Source organism: Hyaena hyaena, unplaced genomic scaffold (genome assembly GCF_003009895.1).
Source record: "Hyaena hyaena isolate Hyena2069 unplaced genomic scaffold, ASM300989v1 scaffold_592, whole genome shotgun sequence".
NCBI classification, from domain to species: Eukaryota; Metazoa; Chordata; class Mammalia; order Carnivora; family Hyaenidae; genus Hyaena; species Hyaena hyaena.
Genome location: NW_024081223.1, coordinates 22,805 through 48,167, shown reverse-complemented (window position 1 = coordinate 48,167; position 25,363 = coordinate 22,805). Strand labels below are relative to the sequence as shown.

Genomic DNA, 25,363 nt, shown 5'->3' with positions numbered 1-25,363 from the left:
GTGATTTTTTCCTTCAAATTTTTCCCTACAGCTTTAGAAGACTTTAAGAGACTGTACTTTGTAATATTGTTTTGCTTGTTTAATTTGGACTAAAAATGCACTTTGAATGTTTCTTTCCTTCAGTCCATACCAAAGCTCACCTTTCCTGGTGGTTTACTAATTGGTTGTAGCCCTGGTTTCATGAATGTTCCCAAGATCAAAGGTTCCCACACAGCAATGAAAAGTGGAATTTTGGCAGCAGAATCTATTTTTAATCAACTAACTAGTGAAAATCTCCAATCAAAGACAATAGGTAAGAAATTCCTATTTAAAGCAAAGAAAATTGTCAGGGTCTTCATTGGGATATTAAAAAAGAATCTTTTGGGGCACCTGGGTTGAGCATCCAACTTCAGCCCAGGTCATGATCTCACGGTTTGTGGGTTCAAGCCCCGCATCAGGCTCTGTGCTGACAGCTAGCTCAGAGCCTGGAGTCTGTCTTCGGATTCTATATCTCCCTCTCTGACCTTCCCCTGCTCATGCTGTCTCTCTCTCTCTCTCTCTCAGAAATAAATAAAACATTAAAAAAAAAAGAATCGTTTTAGACATACGTAGTTAGTATACAGATAAAGAATAAAAATAAATACAATTAAAAATCTTGAGTTCTTTTTTATGCACATTTCAACTGACATTTAAAAGATACGTATTGTATCTGTCCCTTTGCACAAAGCATTCAGATGTGTGCTGTGCAAAGAAAACTAATCTCAGTAATTAGATTTTTCTAGCAATGTTCTGTTTTATTCACATCAAAAGTATAGTAGTACTGATGTTTCACCTACTTAGAAATTATTTAGAGTTTGGGGTGCCTGGCTGGCTCAGTTGGTAAAGCATATTCTTTCTTGATCTCGGGGTTGTGAGTGTAGAGATTGGTTAAAGAAACTTAAAAAAATTTTTTTTAATTTAAAAGAAGAAATGATTTCAAGTTTGACAGTACTGCATTATGTTTCCTGTATGTAATATACACGCTAAGATACCTCACACAGACTGAGTGAGGTATCTGCAGGCTGAAAACAGAAGAGCTTTGTATGCTGCACAACCCAGCAGCACCTTTTCCTTTGCAGGCTTTGCCCTGTGCCGTGGTGCAGAGAAGAGCTAACAGGGAAAACGTCTGTAAATCTTAATCTATGAAGGCCCTGTAGTACTTCTCAATTTTTCTCGAGATAAAAGCCTAAGTTTTCGTACTCATCTGATTTCATCTCTTTTACTCTCCATTCCAGCCACACTGGCTTCTTTACTGTTCCTGAAACACACCAAGCATGTTCCCATCTCATGGTCTTTACTCATTGCCGACTCCCTCACTCCCTTTACCTTTGCTCAAATGTCACCATGCTCGCATTCATGGTGGCCTTACATTCACCAGACCAGTTAATTTGCAACACACATAGAGCACTCCCAAAACTGCCGCCATCCCACACACAGGTTTTTTTTTTTATATATAGTATTCTCCCTCTTATGGGGAGGTACTTATTTATCAGCTTTATCTCCTGCCTCTTGGAGAGAATGTTCCAGCAGAGCAGGGAGTTGGTTCACTATAAATCCCAAATACCTGGCACATAGTAGCAACTCAATAAATAGATAATTTGATAAATAAACCTTACTCCTTAGAACTCCAAGTAATAAATGTTCCTCCAGGTAAAAGTATGAAACCTGATTATGCCTTCGGGTATCTTTGTAGAAAGGGAGGCCTAGGATGTAGGAGAGGAAGGAGATGGGTAGAACATAGAAAAGGCAAGAGGCTACTTCAGGGAGAACAGAATAGGTAAGGAGTTTAATTATTGAGCAGTGGAATTTTTTTCTGATTTTCTCTTTCCTTGTTGGGACCACCAGCCACACTTTCACCTTCTCATGTATACATAGCACCAGCACAGAGACAGTACTGAAGCAAGTAGATCACCAAAGACGGGAGAGCGAACAGAGCCAGAACAGGAAACAGTGACTGGAAAGTGCATAGTCACTATGGAGTTTGTGAAAGTTAAGAAGAACCAGTTAAATGCATGCAGCAAGTTTTAGGTATGGTTATAATTTCCTAGGGCTGCCACAACAAAGTACCACAAACTGGGCTGCTTAAAACAGGAATTTATTGAGTTCTCTAGGCATTGATAGGACCTCACTCTCGGCTGTCTCTAGTCTTCTTGCCCCTCCCAGCTTTCTGATAGCCCCAGACATTCCTTGGCTTATGGCAGAATAACTCCAGGCTCTGCCCCTGGTTTCACTTCTCTTCGTCTCAGGAAGGACCCACTCTATTCCAATCTGACCTCAACTAATTATGTCTGCAGTGACCTTATTCTGACTCATCCTGACACACTGGGGGTTAGGACTTCAAAATAATCTTTTTTGGGGGGAAACGATTCAACTTAGAAGTGTTTCATTTAATCAGCTAATAAATTTTTCACTTTTATAGATAGCATGAACTCTTTAATGTTTCAGGTTCATTTCAGTTTTGAAATAGATTTTCTGTGCTACTAGCTTAAGAAATGAAATGTCTTACTGCCTGTTAACAACATGTATCAAATGGTTATCTTTTTTGGAAGATGCCAACATTTATACGTGAAATATTCTTCTGATATGGTATCACATGACCACCTGTTTAAATTTACTTAAGATTCTCCCATCAGATATTTCAGTAGCGAAATACCTTGATGATAAGTACTTTATACTCCTTGAGGTGATTTGACACTTAACATTTCATTTTTTTAATGAAAGGACTCCATGTAACTGAGTATGAGGACAATTTGAAGAAATCATGGGTGTGGAAAGAGCTATATTCTGTTAGAAATATAAGACCATCCTGCCACGGAATACTGGGTGTATATGGTGGGATGATTTACACTGGAATCTTTTACTGGATATTTAGAGGAATGGAGCCATGGACTCTAAGACATAAAGGTAATTCCAACATATTTGAGTATGAATATTATAATCATTTACTGCTCATGAATGGGGAGCTCCTGGCTGGCTCGTTCAGTAAAGCATGTGACTCTTGATCTTGGGGTCAGAGTTCTAGCCCCATGTTGGGGGTAGATTTTACCTTTAAAAAAAAATTTTTTTTTAAATCCTCATGTTTAGTATCCATTAAGTAGTAGAGAAAGTAAATTTTTTTAATGTTTTGAACTTGTCTTAGTAGAGAAATAATGAACTCAGTATCTTTAACTGTGTGTTGTTACCGTAAGAGGGCTAAAGTCATTTCTTTGGTAGAATATTTTCAAGTTTTCATAAAAATGTTTGAGAAAGTACTTTTACCTTAGTGTTTTTTATTAAACATCTTCCTCAAAATGGCTTAAGGTTCTGACTCTGATCAGCTCAAGCCAGCCAAGGACTGCACACCTATTGAGTATCCAAAACCTGATGGACAGATCAGTTTTGACCTTTTGTCATCTGTGGCCCTGAGTGGTACTAATCATGAGCATGACCAACCAGCACATTTAACCTTAAAGGATGACAGTATTCCTGTAAATAGAAATCTGTCAATATATGATGGACCAGAACAGCGATTTTGCCCTGCAGGTCAGTAATGTGATTTCCATCCATTCCTAAAGTATGTATATGTATACACACATACACACACAAACACTAAAACACTAGGGTATAGCCACATTCAGCTCCAAGAAATAGTCCTAGACATAATTTATCAATGAATACTGTATCCTTAAGCATGAACTTTCTACTAGAATTATAATAGGAACTGGGTCTCAAGTGATATTGTAGAAGAGTATGTAGATATAAGAAGATCAGTACATTCTGGACAAAGAACTGGATTGTAAACTCTTTGAGGGCAGAGGCCTCGACTGTGTTTTAACTTTATTTTTAAATCAATTTTGTCATCACACTGGTTTGTAAACCCTTTGAGGGGGAAGGACTGGATCTAATTGTCTTTTCAGTTGTAGCACACTTAAAACTGGAGCTCAAAAACTGCTAAATGTTGTTCCCTTGTTAAGAAGACTCAGCCAACTACTGTTGTACCTTCTACTTTTATCTATAATTTATACTAACAGCAATAGCACACATAATATTCTCTATAGGTAAACATTCAGTACACCTTTAAGGTTTCTGTAGCTACTGTTTCTAGGGGTTCAATTTTTCTACGTTTTAATTTTGAAAGTCAAAATAGGTACTTCATAATGTTATTTATTTTTCCTTTCAGGAGTTTATGAATTTGTACCTTTGGAACAAGGTGACGGATTTCGGTTACAGATAAATGCTCAGAATTGTGTGCACTGTAAAACGTGTGATATTAAAGATCCAAGTCAGAATATTAACTGGGTGGTACCTGAAGGCGGTGGAGGACCTGCTTACAATGGAATGTAAACTACAAGACTTCATTGCAGGCACTTGTGATAGTTTCTTTAAAATGTATGGCAAGCTAACTTTAAATGTTTAGAAGTCAAAAGATTGTCACACTATCTTACTGCATATTACTGAGCAGGATGTTCATAAAATAATTATCAACGAAATAAAAATTTTATATTTACACCTAAAATTGTCCCATAAAAAATGATTATGCCTCTCACATAAAACTTTATAAATGAGGTAGCATCTGCTTACCTCTTTAATTCCTCAGAGATTCAGTAGCAAAAGCAAATACACCATTGGCCTTTAATGTGTACTGGACTTGTCAAATTCAAGACTTCAAGTATAAATGTGCATTTTTCTAGACCATAGGTTAGCATCCAGCCCATCACTTTTCTTATGAATAATTTTACTGGAACACAGCCAGTGCCCAGTGGTTTACATACTGTCTGTGGCTACAACTGTAGAACCGAGTAGTTGTGACAGATGATAATGGCCCACAAAGCCTAAAATATTTACTCTCTGGCCCTCTGGAGAAAGTCTGCCAACCCCTGAACATGTATATTTGTATTATATGTAAGTATAAAAATACCAGCAAAAAAAACCAACCACAGAGAAATACATCAAAGAATCAAGGGAAACAGTATACAACCTTAAGCTTTAATCTGCTTATTCAACAGATGTGTCTTTAGAAGATTAGAAACAGGCTGGACACCATTATTCTTTGTGACTAATGCATGTAGCCATTTAAAAAAAAAAAACCTCACTGTATTTTGTAACATCATTTTATCAAGAGTGAATCCTTTTTGGTATTCCTAAACTGTAAACAATGGGAAACTGAAGTATCAAAGGAAACACATCAGGGATCACCTATAACAGATAAAAGCCTTTACTTATTGCCTTTATACAATCAATGCATATTTAAGTAAAACTGAATTCCTTATTAGGCAAACATTTTTGCATATGCTGCCTTCTCTTTATCTTTCTGTGCCTTTATCTTCTGTTTGACTTTCAGCAATTCTGCCTGGATAGCTGTAAAATAAATAATAGGAGTTATTTCTCAAAACATCCAAAAAATTAAGATACTGAACAAACTGATGTTTAGTATGACCATTAATGCCTCCCCCCACCATTGATTAAACTCTTCTTGTCCAGAAAGTAACTGAGCTCTATTAACAATATTTTACTGAGAAAGCAATCACACAAACACAAAAACCATGAAACATAATTTTAGAAGACTCAATTTGAAAGAAGTCTAAATTATATGTAGATTTTGCCTTCTCTCTCTCCATTAGAGAAGGCAGTTAAGTGCCTTTCCTATTTTACTTTAGTAATAAACTAAAGATATATTTTAATATCTAGGCCTAGTATCACTATTTGTAGCATGCACTATTTGAAAAGCAAATTTTTGTCCTCTAACTTTCCAAAGTCTTTCTAAAACATATATCTAGTAGCTAGAATATTTATATTATGGCCTCATTCAGCTTAAGGAATGGTCCCAAACATTAAACTCATCATAAATACTGTATCTTTTAGTGCTGTGCTTTCAACTAGAATTACAGTAATAGGAACCAGATCTCAAATGATACAATAGAAAAATAGTATTCAGATGTGTGAAAAATCAATATTCTGAAGAGAGACCAGAATGTAAGCTCCTTGAGGGCAGGGACCTTGACTTGTTCACTGCAGTAAGGTCAATGCCTCGCCCAATAATAGGCATTCTGTAATATCTGTAGAACAAGTAAGTCTCTTAAGTGGCAAAAAGTACAGTGGGTTCATGCAGATGAATTCTTACAGGACAAAATGAACTTTCACTGTAAAAAGTGCCAACTTACCTTTATCTTCTGGTGCTATCTCCTGAGCTTTCTTAAGATCAGCCTTTAATTGAAATAACATTTAAAGAAATTAGATATGTGACTTATGAAGGTGGTTGTCTTAAAAGATTAAAATTTAGAACAAAATTTTACCAAAGCCTGATCGTATTCTTTTAATCCTTGCCATCCTTGAGCTCTACGGTATAATGCTTTCGTATTTGATGGATCCATTTCAAGAGCCTACAAGAAATTGTAAAATTAATATTTTTATCTAAATGTTAAGAATTAAATATATGTGTTAGATTTGAATTTACTGCCAGTCAGCTAAAAATCAACCCTTCACTGCTCTGTGATAATGGAGCTGGATGGACCCTGTATATCCCCTGTCTGCCAGCTGGCACATTACCTTTCGTCAGTAGAGGGCACTAAAGGGACATGGATGAGAAAAGCTGTTTCTCTTCTAGCAGGTGCATTTCTCTCAGGCCCCTGCACTGAACTTGGTCAACAGCACTACTTGGGTCAACAGTGGCTCCCTGCAGGCAACTTCATAAGCACTACAGAGAATCCCACAAGTTTGGTACCCATTAAACTTCTCTGCCACTGAGTAAGTCCTAGCCATCCCCTCTCCAACGAAGCGCAGATCTCAGCCTAGGGGCCTTCAAGAGATGACTTCTATAATAAATATAAATTCACAAATATATATACATGTGTATCTATATATAGATAGATCTATATCTGCTATTCCCATCTTCTTTAGAATCCTCTTTACTAGCCAATGTTTCATTATTCCAATCCCCTCTTACATAATTCTTTTACATTAATCTTTCTCTTTTCAAATTACTATATAGTTTCTATCTCCTGATTGGGCCCTAAATGATCAGAGAAAAGCCATTATGAATAAAAATTTGTTACACTCTTTACTTGAAATCTATGAGTTTTTTGAAGGAGCAGTAGTAACATTTAATAGGTCTCTCCTCTGAAAATAAACATTTTAAAAATAATCTATTTTATTTACTTCACATCTTCTAAAGGTCAATACTAAAATTTTACTGAAAAAGGCTTATTATCTGCCTCACAAAGGTCAAAAAGAAATCCAGAGTGGGGGCATCTAGCTGGCTCACTCAAGTCAGTGGACCATGTCACTCTTAATCTCAGGGTTGGGAGTTCAAAGCCCACATTGGGCATGGAGCCTACTTTAAAAAAAAAAAAAAGAAAGAAAGAAAAAGAAATCCAGAGTGAAGACCAATCTTTTCCTTGGATAAATGTTTTCCTCTGCTGTATGCTCCCTTCTAAACATATTCTTAACCCATATTCTACGTATCCTACAAAATTAGGATCTCATGTTTTTTAAAAAAGATTTTAAGTAATCTCTATACCCAGCATGGGGCTCAAACTTGTAACCTCAAGATCAAGAGTCACATGCTCTACCAACTGAGCTAACCAAGTACCCCAGATCTCATTTTATTTCTACTTGCTCTGGGCATAGCTGACTTAATTATATAGCTTAATGTACAATATATATAAAAATTACTGGAGATGGTGTTTCTAAAATACAGTTTGGAAAATTTTTCATACAATACAAAGAATGTCATAATTGATTAAGAAGGTAATACTGCCACCTATCTAGCTTTATCAGTCAGTATTCCTTGATGTCTCTTGATAAAGACAGGTGACCTTTGAGTGTCCCAGTAGTGTCCATTCTCCCTACATAAATCCTGAGGACCCTAAATGGAAACTGACTCCCTCCTCAGCCAAATAAAAAGTTCCTTGAGACTATGAGTCTTTTAACTAAAAGACCTAATCTCAGGGTGCCCCGGTGGCTGGTTCAGCATCTGACCTTTGGTTTTGGCTCAGGTCATGATCTCATGACTTGTGAGCTGGAGCCCAGCTTCAGGCTCTGCGCTGACAGCGTGGAGTCTGCTTGAGATTCTCCTTCTACCTCTCTCTCAAAAAATAAACATATATCTTTAAAAAAACATTACTTAAAAAAAAAAAAACACCACCATCAAATCTCTGTTAGGTGCTTAACATGTGCCCAACACTGTGCTAAATGTTTTACATGTTATATAATCTTTGTAACAAAACAATGAGGCAAGTATTATTTTCATTCAATATAAAGATGCTGGGGCACCTGAGTGGCTCAGTCAAACATCTACCTACCTTTGACTTTGGCTCAGATCACAAGCTCACAGTTCGTGGGTTTGAGCCCCACATCGGGCTCTGTGCTGAGAATACTGTCTGCTTAAGATTATCTCTCTCCCTCTCTCTCCACCCCTTCCCCTCTCGTGCTCGCTCTCTCAAAATACATAAACTTTAAAATAAATAAATAAAGATGTTAAAACTCTCTAATATTAAGACTTACCCAACACAAAGTTAGTAAGAGAAGTCTAACAAAAACACCCAAGTCTGACTGGCTCCAAAACCCATATTCTTAATCATTCCTGGCTTTCTCTTCTAATGCCTAGCACACAATAGGTGCTCAATTTGTTAAATGAATAAATGAGCTGATACTCTGCTCTGAGGAGAAAAGTAAAGTTATCTTCAAAGGTATTAAGTTACACAATGTTATAAGCTAAATGAATGGATTAACAGGAAGAACTAAAAGTCCAAAGTATTTAGATATAAAATGACTTTTAAATTATGTTTCAAGTCCCATTAGGTCCTTTGTAATAAAATATATTAATGTATATAAAACTGTTTTTGTTCAAGTTGATAAATCACAATCCAACTCCTCCAAAAAGTCAGATGTCAAAGAGACTTACCTGCAAACAACTGTCAATTGCTCCTTGCCAATTTGACATCTTCAGTTTACAAGCACCAGTATTCAGCACGCAGCTTAAAGCTATAGGTTGCAGCTTCGATCTATCTGCTTTCTCAATAACAGCCTTTGAACCTTCCACATATCTGAAGAATACATTAATAAATGTATTTATTATATATAATGCTACATGCGACTTACTCTGCTCGTTCAACTATGTCAAATTATGTCGCTTCTGATACAAAAAGTTCATCAAATGCTAACATTAATATTCTCAATGATCACAATCTTATTTTCTTTTAAAAGATTTTTATTTGTTCCAACCTTTTTCCCCAGTGTTCAAAGAAACCAATTTAACAAAACCCCCAAATCTAAAGATAATCATGCACTACTAATTATATAAAAACTCAGATCTCCATTATGTACTTTCCAATGTAATTATGTTTGGGCCAAGGTTCTAACTGTGGGAGAGGGAATGGAATGAGTTGAGTCTGAACTGTATTTTAATACAGGATGACTTTGACGACTCTGAACTGTTGACTTCGAACTGTTATTTTAATAGACTTCTTAGCTCTGCCCATGGAAGAAGGCCCAGAAATGATGAGCACACCTGGCCCTCAGAATCTGGTTTCTAAACTCTATGCCCCAATAAAAATAACCAGCCTCCTTGGAGAAACTGCTAATACCAAATCTGGAAACAAGATGAACATGGGACACCTTGTGCCAGAAAGCAAGCAAGTGCTCACAGACTAGTAGGAACATGTTAAACGGATACAGGAAAGTTGGCTTCCACTGGACAAATTGGAACCCTTTGAACATCAAAAAGAACAACAGTATACTAACAAGTTGAACTGAAAAAAAATCCACAGAGCTACAGGGATGCTAAAAAGGGAGGGGGAGCGGGAAAAGGCTCTTTCAAACATTAGAATGCCAGCTATTAACTGTAGAATTAATGATAAATTAGAAAATCAGTTCTGTGACTATCAATGTAATAACTGATTCAGGCAAAGATCTTCAACGATGCTAAAACCCACTGGATGAAAGAAAGATTAAGAGCTGGATATTTACACAATTTCACAGTATCACTTCACAAAGTACTTATTATTTACAAAAGGGAAAAGGTACTTTTTATGACAAAACCCATTTGGCTAATGCCACTTTAACCAAATGCCAAAACTCAAAATAGGCCAAACTGAAATGTGTTTTCAGGATGTGATATCATTGGAAATATTCAACACCACCAATTTAAGCGGTCTTGCCAAAATATTTAACCTCAAAATAATCTTGAGGGAGCAATCAAATACAGATGGAATTCCATAAAACAAATGACTTAAGACTGGACAAAATACAAATGATTTAGAAAACCAAATGTAAAATAGGAACTACTAAAGATAAAAAGAGACCAGAGACATAAAACAAACAAATAATTAGGGAAATCTATATGGATTAGACATTAGATAATATTACTGGATCAATTTTATTCCGGGGGTCTTTCAGTGGTCCTGAAGATTATGTAGAAGCATGTTTTTGTTTCTTAGGAAATACTTGCTAAACTAGTTAAGAGTTAAATACCATTATATCTGTAACTTCCATTCAAAATGATTCTACAAAAACAAATACAGCGAAAGTTAAAAATTAGTGAAAATAGGTAAAGGTACATGAGTATTCATATACTAGTCTTTCAACTCTCCTGTATTTCAAAATTTTTTAAATAAGAAACTAGAGGGATAAAAGAAATGCAACTATTTCAACACACCTGGTTATTATTCTACAAAGTAATTTTGCCACAAAGACAATGAACAACTCTGAATTTCAGTTTATAATTCAATTTACAAGTTATTATAATTAATTTCTTTAAAATATTTTCTTACCTTAAAACTTTTGTATATTTTTTAATGGCCATCTCCCAGTTCTGAGATTTGAAAAAAGTATTTCCAATATTTTTCAAGTCTTCTGTTATTAGTAAAATTTTATCTACCTGTATAAAAAATACAAATATGTTGCATTTTAGTAATTTATGTGACTTAATGCTAGGTTCTATCATTAAGACAGATTGCTACAAAGCTCAAAATTTTAGTACTATTCTTAATAATTAAAGTTTGATTAATCTAAAATACTCACATCTTTTAAATCTATATCTGCATCCTCAGGGAAATCTGGATGACTGTCACCAGAGCCGTCTTTTGGGAATATGCCCCAATCATCCCCTTCCTTCAATTCTCCGCATTCTGCAATAATGCACAACTGTAAAAATAATCCTAAATTGTAGAGGTGTACTACCGTATTAATGAGATTAAAAACAAGAGGTGTAGGTTTAAAAGCTATACAGGTATAAATTATGTGCAATACTGTCCAAGTCACTTCTAAAATTACAGATTGACAGAAGTCTCATCTATCTGCTCTAATTACAATAATGTCATTTATATACATTCCAAGTAATACAATATCACTATTTTATGAAAGTGTTTTAGCTAGTTAGCAGCTCAGGATACAGAGAATAGTCGAAAATGTTATCATTCTCTATATAATTTTCTTTCGGTGAGGCATGTCCTTTCAATTCTACTACTGTTTCTGTCATCAATGAGAGACAGCCTATCTCTTGCAAGTATTTCAGGTCTAATTCCCACACACAACCCCGCCAACTAGGCTAGGTGGTAGTATGGCCACTGTGATCTCAAGGACATTTAGAATACATGGTTCTTTATAGAGTTATATAACCATGCCAAGAAAACTTAAATAATAAGATCAAGACCAAACCACCTGTTAAATGGCAGAGTCTAGACAGGATTCTCGGTTTCCTGTCCTCTTCCTTTTATGTACTAGAGTCTATATACTGATTCAAAGTTTTGCAGGTACAGAAAGAGTTAAGAAACCTACAAAAAATCACCAAAATTGAAGTTGAATTAATAAAAATCTCCTTATAAACTACTCTAATCTCATCTTTCCCACTGTAGAAAAGTTTCTTTAAAAAGTGGCAAGTCCAAGGGGCGCCTGGGTGGCTTAGTCGGTTAAGCGTCTGACTTTCGCTTAGGTCATGATCTCGCGGTTCATGGGTTCGAGTCCCGCGTCAGGCTCTGTGCTGACTGCCAGCTCGGAGCCTGGAACCTGTTTCAGAGTCTGTCACTCCCTCTCTCTCTCTGACCCTCCCCTGTTCACTGTCTCTCTCTCTCTCCTAGAAATAAATAAAACATTAAAAACAAAAAAATTAAAAAAAAAAAAGTGGCAAGTCCAAGCTTCAATACCAAAAGTCATCCTAACATTTTTCCCTACTAATAATCACCTGATCCTTTTACTTATGTGTAAGACAGTAATTAAGATAACGTGTATCTCACTATAACTTTTAACTTACTTTGACAGGTTTTTCACCTTTCACTTCGACATTTTCTAGTATCCTTGCCACACCCATTCCTTTAATTACTTGGCCAAATACCACATGTTTCCCATCCAAATGAGGAGTCGGAACTGTTGTGATAAAGAACTGAGAACCATTTGTATTGCAGCCTGCGTTCGCCATGCTCAATAAACCTTCCTGGTCATGCTGGAGAAATAAAAATCATTAAAAGAAAACCAAAGTTAGAAGTCCTAGTCTGAATTATTCTTTCACTGACCATTCACATAAAACTATGGCAGGTTGTAATATTATTCAGACCAAACAATGTAGTGTAATTTTTTAAATAAATTGCAATCTTTAATCCACAAACATGGGGTACTTAAATCACTTTCTAGACTTTAAGAAAAGTTCATGAAACCAAATAAAATAAGAAACAATGAGGTGGGCAGATTTCTAAATGGGCCATTTTGAGAACATGCTTGTATTTCAAATTTAAGATGAAGATGCTGCATTATGGAAATCTAAATGATTATACTTTGCCCTTTTTATAAGGAATAGTCTTTTTTCTGAGAACAGGGAACAGTCTAAGAATAGGGAACAGGGTACAGTATGAGAACAGGAAACAGTCTTCTCATTTTTATGAGCCTACACTATGATCCCTCCTTTACACATCAATAAACTGGGAACAGTGATGGGACATTCAATTTAGACAGGACATTCGTTAGGTACTTTCTAAATCTAGTAGAAGCCGAATAGGGGCACCTAAGCGGTTCAGTTGGTTGAGCATCCAACTCTTGATTTCGGTTCACATCATCATCTTACAGTTTGTGGGATCGAGCCCCAGGTCAGACTCTGTGCTGGCAGTGTGGAGCCTGTTTGAGATTCTCTCTCCCTCTCTCTGCCCTCAACCCACGCACACATATGCATGAGTGCTCTCAAAATAAATACATAAATAAAACTTAAGCTAGTCTTCCCACCGAAAATGCCTTTTATCCCTGCAACTCAAAAATTCAGCTTTCAAGGCTACCAAGTTGGTAGAAGGCACAAACCATGCCTTCATTTCAATAGGCCCCCTTTCTTTTGATCAAAGCGATCACATAATCCTAGTTTTCATTCTTCAGGTGCTTCCCTTTCCTCCTTTCCCAAAGTTCGGTGTTTTTTCCACAATATCAAAGAGAATATTAACTTTATGTCCTCAGCCTTCTATTGCCTTTGTCTTTCCTCACTCATATTCCTCAAACTAGCATCTATGTTTTAGTTCCTATCTAACCAAGTCTCAGCCACTCTGCAAAGCCCATTTTACGTACCCATTCCTCTTCAATGTCGTCCCTAATAATTTAGAATATATAAATCATACCTTTCTCCTATAATATATAAGGAGAGTCTCAATCAATTTAGCATTAATTTGCATATTATTTATTCTTCAGTTGTCCCACGTGTTTTAATCTTGTCTTCCTGGTAAGATCTTAAATTGTCATCAAAGCCATTCATTTTTATAAATCCTCTGGTGCCAGTGACAGTACTAAATACATATCATTGCAGCCAATGAATACTGTTTAAAAGACTGATGACACTTTCTTTTCAAATTATCCTAATTACCTTGCTCATATTCCTCACTTCCAAAGATACTACTTTACTTTTGTACTTACATATCCATTCTTACAACTTGAATGATGCAATATAACCCGATTACATCTTGGGAAAATAAAGATAAGAAGGCACGGGCACCACTAATGTCCTTTAGGAGCTTGGACATTAACCATATCCGCTACTTTGCAAATCCCCTGACATCTTGGATATTAGCGATGGTTTTGTTGCTCTTCAAATTCAAGCATAAAGATGCACAAGTTACCATCTTTCTGATACTGAGAACATTTTTCCTGGAAACAATTCTGCCATATGGTGGCCCACTCTTAAAAACCCATTGGCTTTACTGAAGTATATAAACCTGGATATCACTGACATAACCGTTGTATTTTTGCCATATAAAATTAGTGGATCCAATTTTTCTGTACTGAAAACTGTAAATATATATTAAATATATATTTACAAATACGATGCCTTTTACAAGAAAAGGAGAATCTAAGCACACACTGAAACATTTACTGGTGTCTTAATCCAACAAGTATCCCAGACATCTAATAACCTTTGCTATTAGCAATAAACATTCACTTTTGTCCACTTTACCTTGTAATAGAAATTTTCATCTTCAAATTTTTCACCATAAATACTTTCTCCACCTGTCCCATTTTGATTTGAGAAGTCTCCACCCTGAATCATAAATTTCTTAATAACTACAAAAAAAGGAAATAGCTATTAGAAACTAAAATATGGATGACTACAGTAATGTTAACTAATGAACATGTAATAGGAAAGATGAACTTCCTAAAACATGACTCTAGTCTTAGCACTCTGTCTTTCCCCACCCATCCCAACTCCAAAGTCTTAAAAGACTTTTCATAATCCAAGTCCAAACTACTTTTACTGTCTGCTCACTCACTAATACTCAGAAAATTAGTTCAAATGGCGCCAATCTATGAAACTGTACGGATACCCTAAAGTTGAATCTCATCAATTTTCCACCCATAGCATCTTGACTCTACCTTCACTTTCAACACATATATCCTAAAGATCTGTCTCTTCAAGTTAATTCCTCAAGTACAGCAACTGTTTTTCATCATGCACATGGCTAGGTACATGTTACTCATTAATGTCTACTAAATAAGACCAATTATTCCAAGATTTGTTATACCATAATGGAAGTACTTTATCAAGTATTATCACTTGGTGTCAAAGGTTCCCAAGACCACCTCCATGTTCAGAGATTTCCTAGGACTCATAGGCCTTAGCATTTGGTTCTATTACAACAATCTAATAAAGATATACAACTAGACGATAAAAGAAAAAGATAACAAACAGAGTCTGGAGGAATCCATCTGCTTCCTTATACTCTCTCCCTCCCATGAAAGGTCTTATAGCACATTCTTTCCCCAAAAAACAAACAAACAAAAAAATGCAGCAACATGTATACAATGTTGTTGCCCATTATAGACTCAGAATCCAGGGTTTTTCATCAGGGTTGATCATGCAGTTACTCTCTATCTAGCACATACCAAATTCCAGACTCTCACAAGGAAATCAGATGTTCAGCATAAATCAGAGTGTATGTACAAACAATCTAGGCACAATAAACCACCTTTATCATTCAGAGAATCATTCAAGTGCCAAGTTCCTAAACTCCAGCTAATGGCCACCCTGCAAGCAAACCTTTCCAAAGAAAGAGGTTTCAGGCCTGCGAAGTCATCTCTCTCCTGAATACTACATTCTATCAGTATATTTTAGTATTTTATTAAACGTAAATGTAAAATAACATTTTAAACACTTTAAAATCAATGTTAATGTTTTTCTTAAGTTTCTTTTTTAAAAAACTACTCATGATTATACTTTAACTCACTTATTCATTAAGCAAATATTTATTGAGTGCCTATTCAATAACTATACTACATGCTGAAGACAAAATGATGAAAAGAATGAGCTCCTGAATTCATGGAACCTACAACCTATTAGGAGAACCATCAAATAATCACTAAACAAAGGGTGATAGGCATTGTGAAGTGCCATCTTTTAATTAAAATAACACCAAGACACTGAATCTTTAACCGGCTACAGCCTTCCCAAGCAATCCTGCCCAAGTACTGGGTATAGCTTTTTGGTTATCAGTGAAGCTACCTAAAGTCAGCTTCTTGGGGCGCCTGGGTGGCTCCATCCGTCAAGCATCCAACTCTCCTGTCATGATCTCAGTCTGTGAGTGCAGCTGTCAGCGCAGAGCCTGCGTGGGATTCTGGGACTCTCCTGCTCTCTCTCTGCCCCTCCTCTGCTTGCGCGCGCGCACGCACACACACACACACACACACATATATATGCACTCTCTCTCTAAAAATAAGTGAACTTTAAAAAATAAAAATAAAGTGTCCCTCTTTATCATGGCACACCCTTTTTTCTCAATCTAACCCCACTGGAGTGAAGAGCTAGATGTCTGGTGAAGCTAAGGTAGTCCATTTCTTTCTAAGTAAGTAAACCTTAGTACCCTCTCAGAATCCCACTTTCCACAGCCCAACCTTTATGAAATCGAGCTATTGCCTTAGATGTCAAAGCATCCTCCTGAAACCAGCAGTAATTTTTAACTTTCACTGTATATTACTTGGTATTTTCTTCCCTAATTCCTACAGAACAGAATTATTTATGAGAATCAGATTCAAGGGGCACCTGGGTGGTCCAGTTAGTTAAACGTTCAACTCTTGGTTTCATCTCAGGTTACAAATGATCCCACTGTTCAGGAGATCAAGACCGAAATCGGGCTTTGTGCTGATAGCCTGCTTGGGATTCTCTGCCCACCCCCCACCCCCGCCCCCCGCTCTTTCCTAGCTCACTCACTCTCAAAAATAAATTAGCATTAAAAAAAATCAGATTCAAATTTTTACACATACTTCGATGGAAAGGACATCCTTTGAAATGGAGAGGTTTCCCAGTGGTGGGTCCAATGCCTTTTTCTCCTGTACACAGTGCACGAAAGTTTTCTGCTGTTTTTGGTACAATGTCTGCAAACAATTCTAAGACAATTCGACCAACTAAAATAAAAAATGAAATGTCAGTAAGCAAGCAACCAAATATGCAATTGATAAAAGGGAAGTAGGTAAAATTCTAGTGACTGAAATACCAAGTTCTCTTTTTTGGTCATTTTTCTAATGTTCAAACTTACTCTAACGTTAAGTGTCATGTATTTTGAGGAATTTGAAACAATTACTTTTCTACATCTTCACACAGGATCATAAATACAGTAGCCAGAAGATATCACCATATAAGGGACACTATGAAGTACAAATTGTTTTATATTCTGAGTTATTTCTTCTACTTGTACTCAGAAATTCCTACCACCAAGTAACCAATAGGAGAAAATTAAATCTCTTTTGAGTGCTCAGGCTGGCTCAGTTTTAAGTATAGCTGTAGCCTCTGTGTTCTATGGAATCTGCCTAGTGCAGCCGCAAGGTGTTCCCATTTTAGACAACTCCTAAGGCAGGTAAAAATAAACCTCGCGCTAATTTCAAAACACTAAATGTACTTGTCTGTATCCATCATCATCCACGGGGTCCCTAAATCCTGATGGGTGCGTCTGTATATGCGTTAACAGTCTGGCCCACAAACCTAACCCGTTCTAAAACAAGGGCAATTAAGTTACAAATCAGTATAATTCACAAGATCTAAGAGCTTCCGGGCTGCTGACGTAGCCTAGGCAACCACACTGCTACACTGAGCTCCTTTTTCCCAATGCCAAAACAGAGAAAACATTCACCAATCCGACGGGGCCTCTAAATTAAAAATCGGTAATAAGAAAAATCAACAAAGAAAAGTCGATCTATTTATAAACCACATGGCAGCTGCTGATCTCGCGTGGCAACACATGGCGTGACTGGAACTCAACAAACCTCTTATCACAGTTTTCTAAATGTCCCACTGCAAATATAAAATAAGCTTATTTCATGCTTGCTTGATGCAAGGTTGCGAGGAGGTAAAACCAAATCAGGAGAGACGAACTAAAGGCCGACACAATCCCCAAACCAGAAATTTCCAGAAACTTCCACACGACCGATGGTATTGGTACAAGGGTGCAGGCTCGACCCAGCCTTGGAAGCCTGTACGTGTTCCAGCAGTCCAGTCTGGGGCGCCATCCCCTCCGCACCACAGTGCAGCCCCTGACCCGAACCGCCCACCACCCTCGGAGTCCCCCAAATCCCGGGAAGCCTAGCTTCCTCGGAGCCACTCCCCAAGTATCAGACTCTGCTCACCTCGCTCCCCTCCGATGTCCACGTCAAAGAAGACTCGAGGGTTACTGGGGTTGGAGGGCTTAGTCTGCGGGGACGGGTGAGACATATTGAATTGCAGTTGGGTTTGGGAGCGAACTCAGAAAACCTCGTGGACGCCCAGCAGCTCACCCCTAAAGCTACTTTCTCCGCGAAAATCTGTCCGCGGCGCTGACGAGCCACTTCCGGCGTGAAGCCAGGAAGCCGCGCCCTGACTTCCGGCGCCTCCTCCTGGCGTCGTTTCCGCGCGCTCGAGGTCGTGCGAGTTTTCCGTAGTTTTCTGTCCTGTTGTCTCTCACTTTTCCTGGGCAGAAGTTGCAGCCCCGATCGTTTTTACCGTTTTTGCACGTGCTTCATTGCTTTTCCTGCCGTGGTAGTAGAAAAGAGCTTTGGAGACCATCGTCTCCGTCCCAGCCTCAGGTCCGCCACGAACGGATGTGTGACTACTTCTCTGAAACTCGTTTTGCTTGTCTGGAAAATGGGAATAAAAATGCTCACCTTCAGGGGTCGTTTTGAGCATCAAAACGTAAATTGCTTAGCACAGTGCCTAACACAGCCTGGTGGTAGCTAATCAGTAGCGGCCGTGTTGTGCTGCCGTATTCTTAGAAGTCGTTCTTAATATTAACATCCTGAGTGATGCCTCTGAAGCTGAACGTCCATAAAAGAGCAGTTTTATTCCCTGATGAAAGTGTGTTATAGTCCACTTTTCCCTTACGAGAATTTGTGTAAACATTTTACCCAGCCATATGAACACAGACTCACCTCCGGTAAAGCCAAATTTTGGAGAGAACTGCTCTGTTTTTTAGCACTTTGTAATATTCTCATTGTTTTTCATTTCACTTATGTCTCCCCCATTAGAATTAAACTCTGCTAGAACAAGAATTTAGTTTTGTTCATTGCTTTATCCAGGGCACTTCTAATAGTGTCCAGCAGGTCGTAGGTGCTCAATAAATACTTTTGAATGAATGAGTTATACAGAATGCTCATGGCCTTGAGAATTTTTTAAGAATGTTAAGAAATTTCGTTACCAGGCGTCTTTGTGTGTAATTTGAGAAGATTATCGGTGCTTCCTGCTGATTCTTTCAAATTCCAGCACAGTAAAATTAATATAAATCTTAATTCCTTGTGGGTTGACATCCTTGAATTCCGTGTTTTTCCTTGTGGTTCCCTGAGGATCTAGGTCAGCTCAGCCCACAACTCCTATGTCCTTTGATGAATAGGAGTCAAAATAAATTGTTCTCTGATCCAGTCTTATTTCCAGGCTGCAAACTGGCAGTTGACACTTTGTCTCACAAATAACAAATGATAAATTCACCTGAAAAGTTTTATTCTACTCCTCTAGCTTAAAGACATCCTTTAGCTTATTATCCTGAGAATTGTGACTTTCACACTATAACCTCCTAACCATTATCATCATTATGAATATCATTATGATTACATAGTTAAGCACTTCTGTGCCATCAGGCTTCAGGGTTCAGATTCAGTCACTAATTAACTTGTGACTTTGGACAAGTTACTTAACCTCTCTGTGCCTCAGTTCCCTCATCTGTAAATTAGGATAATGATAGGTATCCCTTGTTTGTTTTTTTGTTTGTTTTTAAGCAGGCTCTATACCCAATGTGGGGCTTGAACTTACAGCCCCAAGATCAACTATCGTATGCTCTACGGACAGCCATCCGGGTGCCCTTTCTTAAGGTTTTTATGAGGATTAGGTGAAGAATTATTTAAATGTTTTAGTATCGGAAGCATAGTAAATACTCAACAAGTATAAACAATTATTAATCATAAATAGCTAATACCTTACTAAAATAATATCAACATATTTCAAAATGAAAGTTCAAATCACAAAGGTGCTTTTGAGACTCTGTGTTCTCAGAAAAATATAACATGATTCTTCCTGTTCTACAGGTTTCTGAGTGTAAAAGACTAAATGTTACTCTCACTGTGTCTAGATTTTTCACAGTAAAGTAACAGCTTTGTATAAACTGTCAAATTCCTAGAACAAACTTGGATAACAGAATCATATCTTTCAAAACCACTCCAGTACTGATCTCTAGTGAAAAGATAAATTCTTCTAGAAGACAAGCTGTCCCATTGTCTGTCTGCTTGCTTAAAACAGGGCTTCAGAGTTCTGAAATCTTGCCTGTGTGCAGAAAGAAAGAGTAAGGAGCATGCACTATTTCTTAGGGCTAAGGACACAATTTCATCTGAATAGAGGGATGAATATTTGCTCTAAGAGTTCTATTATTATTTCCGTCTCTTCCTCATAAGTGTGGTAGGATAATATTAATAGATCTCATCCCCCACACAATATTCTCCTTTCCAATCTCTTTGCCCATTACTCCACCCAAACAAGCAGCTAGGCTCTGTGCTTGTTGCTTTAAGAGAAATATGTGACAGCAAAGAAAACAAATGGGAGTAAAACAGTTTTCCTGACTTTAGAGCTGCAAAAGTCTTGGCTTTATAGGAACAACAAAAAAAAGACTCCTGGCATAGCAAGAGATTTGGACAAAAGATCTTTTGTAAGAGCATGGCTTTCCACTTGCAAATAATAATAATAATAATAATAATAATAGTAAAACTCAAGTAAACAAACCTGTCCCCTATCCTGGAGAATGAAGGGTTGTCGATGGTAGACAAAGGAGAGTAAGAGGGAAGGCAATGGTGGAGCAGATTTCCATTGTCCCAGAGATGAGATGTCTCTGAACCATGTTCCCCAGTCACATCCCCGGGAAGTCCAACACACCTCCATAGATGTGTTTATGAGATCTAAGAGCAGAGGAAATATGTGCCTAGATTCCTGAATAAGCCTCAGGAAGGCAGCAGGCCCCAGAGAGACTATGGATTAATGACGTGGTTAAGTAGATGGAAACTAGACAGACTCCCAAAGATTTCCTATGCCCTAATTTGGAGTGGGAGCAAAATGATATCCCTGTATTCCTAAGTGTGCCATAGAAGAGGAAAGGTGGCCTCTACATTTCAAGGAAGCTTGCAGAAGGGAACTCTGAACTCGGTGGAGGTGGGGGAGAACTGGTAACTGAGGTAGGATGTTCATTTTCTCATTAGATGCCTATGTACACAGATGACATTGAGAGCCAGAGCCTCCCAACCCCAAAACTTGCTGCAGCACTAGTCATTATCAAGTTTAGATCCAACCTCAAGAGGAAAAAGTAAGATACCAGAAATTGACAAAGACTATGGTGTTATCAACCCTTTGAGTAGGTGATTCAAATTGAACTTAAGGTGTGTTGTAGAAAAAAAAAAACTTGTTTGCACACATCTGAGTTCATGCCTTTCTATGGGCATAAACTATGGATCACTGAGATCCTAACTAATAGTGAGACAAGTTTGAAATAACACCCAGCCCCTTCGTCAAAGGTAAGATGTCAGAAAAGACACCAGAGTTTGGGGAGAAAGTTTCAGGATCCTATCTGTTGAGAGTCAGTCTCCAACAGCAAATCTGAACTCCAAGAGGCTAATATGTAACTCTTTAAGGAGACAAAATGATTCTGCTTCTAAAGGAGGCGTTGGTGGTGATGAGATATAATGTGAGGGAGAGATCCTAACCAAGAAGGAAAAGCAATTCTCAAGCTCTGCCTGCTAAAATTTGTGACTAAGGATAACTGTAATTTTTCTGAGCTAGACCATTGAACCCATGGAAGACAGCAGATGCCACCAGGAGACAGTAGAGTCTCCGCCACCAGCAGCAATTTTCCCACAGACAGAACTGGTGCAGTGGACTTTGTGCCTGAGAACTCCCAAAATAATAATCTTCTAGGAGCTGGAAGTGATATGATCAAAAAAGGATATTGAATATTGGTTTACAATAACAGTAGGTAAGAGAGGATTTGTGTGTATTCCTTTCCTGAGTAGTAATAATAAGATTAATTTTAACTGTTTTCAGTTGTCAAATGTTTATCTGATAGAACAAAATCAATGATACAGTGATTTGAACCAACAAAATCATTGTTCAAATCCTTAGTATTCCTGGGGCGCCTAGGTGACTCAGTCAGTTAAGTGTCCAACTTCAGCTCAGGTCATGATCTTGTGATTCATGAGTTCGAGCCCTGCATCAGGCTCTGTACCGTCAGTGGGGTTCTTTCTCTCTACGTCTGCCTCTGCCCTTCTCCCACTCTTGCTCTCTTTCTCTCTGAAAATAAATAAATAAACTTTTTAAAAATTCCTTTTGTATTCCTCTCCTCCAAGAAAAAAAATTTACCTTAATCTAAAAGGACATCCTTAAAAAGGATTTTGTGACTATCGCAAGCACAAATAATAATAACTAGACCCTATTGATCATTGCTATGTGCCAGGCTCTCTACGAAGTGTTTTACATACTTTATGTTAGTTAATTCTCTGAATAACTATGTGTCAGAGGTAGTAGTCTTATTATCCTATTTTACTTGTCAGACAGATAAGTGCTGGAGAGGTTAAGAAAATGTCCTGATATGATTCCAAAGCCATTTTCTTATATACTAGAAAGATAGGACCTGCCGGTCTATCTTTAAATATGTAAGGTTTAAATATTGTGTAAGAAATACCATGATATGTAAATGATCCTTGAGCTCCTCATGGCATTAACATTGGACTTGTTTTATCCTTACATAACTTAGCTTTGATCTGGCATCCTAAAACGGATTAGGCTTCTCTGCCTTCTGAAAGATATTCTATATCTATAGAATGTGAAGTGAGAAGGAGCATTTTTCCATAGAAAATGAGAGCAATAATGAAATTTTCTCCTAATCACTTTGTACAGAAGTTGAGAGTTGGTGCCATTCTACTGGATCTCCATGAATTTCCCTAATTTGAGGCAGAGATTGATGGCAAAAGAAACTAATAGAGGATATGCAAGTAACAAATCCTGATGGCTCTGACAGAAGGGTTATACTACGTAGAAGAGTTTACAGAGAGGATGTGATAGGTTCTATTGATTGGCAGACTCTTGTGACATGTTAAATAAGCCAGTATAGGATTTTTCATAGGGTTAACTTTAAAAGATTTGCATTTTTGAAAGATTATTTTGGATCTAAAATAGAGAACAAAATCAAAGGGAGTCATAATAGATGTAAGGAGGGCAGTGAGGCAGTAACTAGTGATGAGACATGAATCTAGTTTATACTGAAGTGATGATAATAAAGATGGATGAAAGTTGATGGATGAGAAAGGCACATCAGGAGTGTGTATAAAATCAACTGTTCCAACAGATTGGATATGGGACATGTCCTAGAAGAATGGGTGGAGGTTGATATCTGGCTTTCTGGGATACACGAGTAGGTGGGTAGTAAGGCTATTTACTGGGATGGGCACCCTGGAAGAAGATAATAATTTCAGTGGAATACCATAAGTTTGGATTTGGATTCATTGAGTCTCTGGTGCCTTTGAGATGTTCAAGTAGATATGTTGAGTAGTTAATTGGATATATAACAGAAGTCTAAGAGATAGAAATTTAGGTAACATTAGTATACAGATGATAATTTCATGAAGACAGGTATGATTGCTGGGGGAGGAGGGTGGGGAATGAATAAAGAAGAGGTCCTAGGGCAGAGCCTTGAGGAACTGCAGGGTTTAAAGGCCAAGGAGAGAAAGGTGTGTCTGTAATGGAGGCAGAAAGGAAAAGTAGGAAGACAAACCAGCAAGAGAATGTTGTATCATGGAACCCAAGGAAGGAGTGTTTCAAGGAGAGAGTGAAAAACAGGTTGAGTGGTAAACCTGGGAAGTTAAGTAAAAATGGACTGATAAACATCCACTGAATTTAGTGACATGGAGGTCGTTGGTGGCATTGCTGAGACATTAATAATCAATGTCATATCTAATGAGATAATTTGGGTTTATTAATGTCTTAAATGCATAATATTCACATTTATTCTGAATAATCTTAATATTATTTTTAATGTCCTTAAGCTAACTGAAAATAATAAATACAGTATAGAATTCCTACAGACCTATAAATGTCTTTGGAAGAAGAATTTTTCTCCACGGTGAAATCCAGTTCCTTTGGCAGAATAACTTGTAAGAATTAAAAGTAAAAGTAACATTACTGAATATGGACTGTGTGCCAGATGCTTTTACATATCTTATAAGTTATCTTCTGTATCCTAATGTCAATGCCAACCACTTAAAATAAGTAGTGATTACTGGTGGTAACACTTTGAAGTTGAAAAAGATGAGTTGGTACATGGAAAGTTTTTTTTTTTTTAAGTTTATTTATTTATTTTGAGAGAGAAAGAGCGGAGAAGGAGCAGGCAGAGAAAGAGAGAAGGAGAATCACAAGCAGGCTCGACACTGTAAGTGCAGAGCCCAACTTGGGGCTCAGACTCACAAACCGTGAGATCATGAGCTGAGCTGAAATCAAGTGTCAGGTGCTTAACTGACTGAGCCACCCAGGCACCCCTGGCACGTGGAAGTCTTTGAGCCCTCTTTCCTATATCCTGTGCCACCAAAGTTGCTGTGTACAAACCTGAGATCTCATCTGTAACTCCCCACCCTTAAATTACATCCTTTGCAATGGGAGGTAGGTGGGAGAAGGGCAGAGAGAGAGGAAGAGAGAGGATCCTAAGCAGGCTCTGCTCTGTCAGTGTAGAGCTCGATGCAGGGCTCCAACTCCCCAACCGTGAAATTAAGACCCGAGCTGAAATCAAGAAACAGACACTTAACTGACTGAGCTACGCAGGCACCTCTTCCCTGTTTTGTTTAAAGGTACCATAGGCTGGAGATACTTAAAGGCATTTGGCACACAGTAGTACTCAGTAATGGTCATTGTCACAATTTGTCTATTCTCCTTCCTGTGTTTCAAATGATGGCTCTCAAATCCACCTCCCTCTTGTTCAGAACCTTTCAAACTTAAATGAAATAGTTGTTAATGGGTCTGCCATTTCTAGGTTCTCCCCTAATCTAGAAGAGGAGCATTAAATAACATGATGGATAGTGTTCCCGATAAGACTGAAAAAAGTATTACTACTCTCAGAGTGTAGTGCTCCACCCAGGTCTTTTCTTTCATTGACTCTCAAACAAAAATGCAAATGAACATATTGCTAAGTTAATTTTACAGGTGGCCAGAATAGTGATGTCTATCCAGGTGTACAGATTTCTAGAACTCAAATTGGAAGGATGGATATGTTTAGTGAGGTCCTAGGACTTCATGGTTATTATGCTCCTTATGCAATTCCTGCTGATTCTCACTTGTTATCAGCTAAGCCTTTAACAGTCTCTGCATTGTAGCTACATCACTGAAATCACTGCTGACAAAGTGAAATGAAAGATTTCTGTGCTGTTGATTGAA

General features: G+C 37.6%; 2 protein-coding genes across 2 annotated transcripts in view; one reads left to right on the top strand and one right to left on the bottom strand.

Annotated features, from left to right (window-relative positions):
- ETFDH (electron transfer flavoprotein dehydrogenase) overlaps nt 1-4,511 on the top strand; it is a 31,432-nt gene extending 26,921 nt beyond the window's left edge. Inside the window, exons 10-13 of the mRNA XM_039256862.1 lie at nt 124-292; nt 2,740-2,922; nt 3,319-3,540; nt 4,178-4,511. Of these exons, the coding sequence (XP_039112793.1) occupies nt 124-292; nt 2,740-2,922; nt 3,319-3,540; nt 4,178-4,341 (738 nt within the window). The 3' untranslated portion in view covers nt 4,342-4,511. The remainder of the gene's footprint in view (nt 1-123; nt 293-2,739; nt 2,923-3,318; nt 3,541-4,177) is intronic.
- Nucleotides 4,512-4,962: 451 nt separating this feature from the next.
- Nucleotides 4,963-18,274, bottom strand: PPID (peptidylprolyl isomerase D). The gene is made up of 10 exons (XM_039256863.1): nt 18,070-18,274; nt 16,714-16,854; nt 14,414-14,520; nt 12,245-12,433; nt 11,017-11,139; nt 10,767-10,873; nt 8,900-9,041; nt 6,291-6,377; nt 6,159-6,201; nt 4,963-5,355 (listed from the first exon to the last, which is right to left on the bottom strand). Exons 1-10 carry the CDS (start codon nt 18,152-18,154, stop codon nt 5,267-5,269), a joined length of 1,113 nt encoding a protein of 370 aa, XP_039112794.1. The 5' UTR covers nt 18,155-18,274; the 3' UTR covers nt 4,963-5,266.
- Between the last annotated feature and the right edge of the window lie 7,089 nt (nt 18,275-25,363).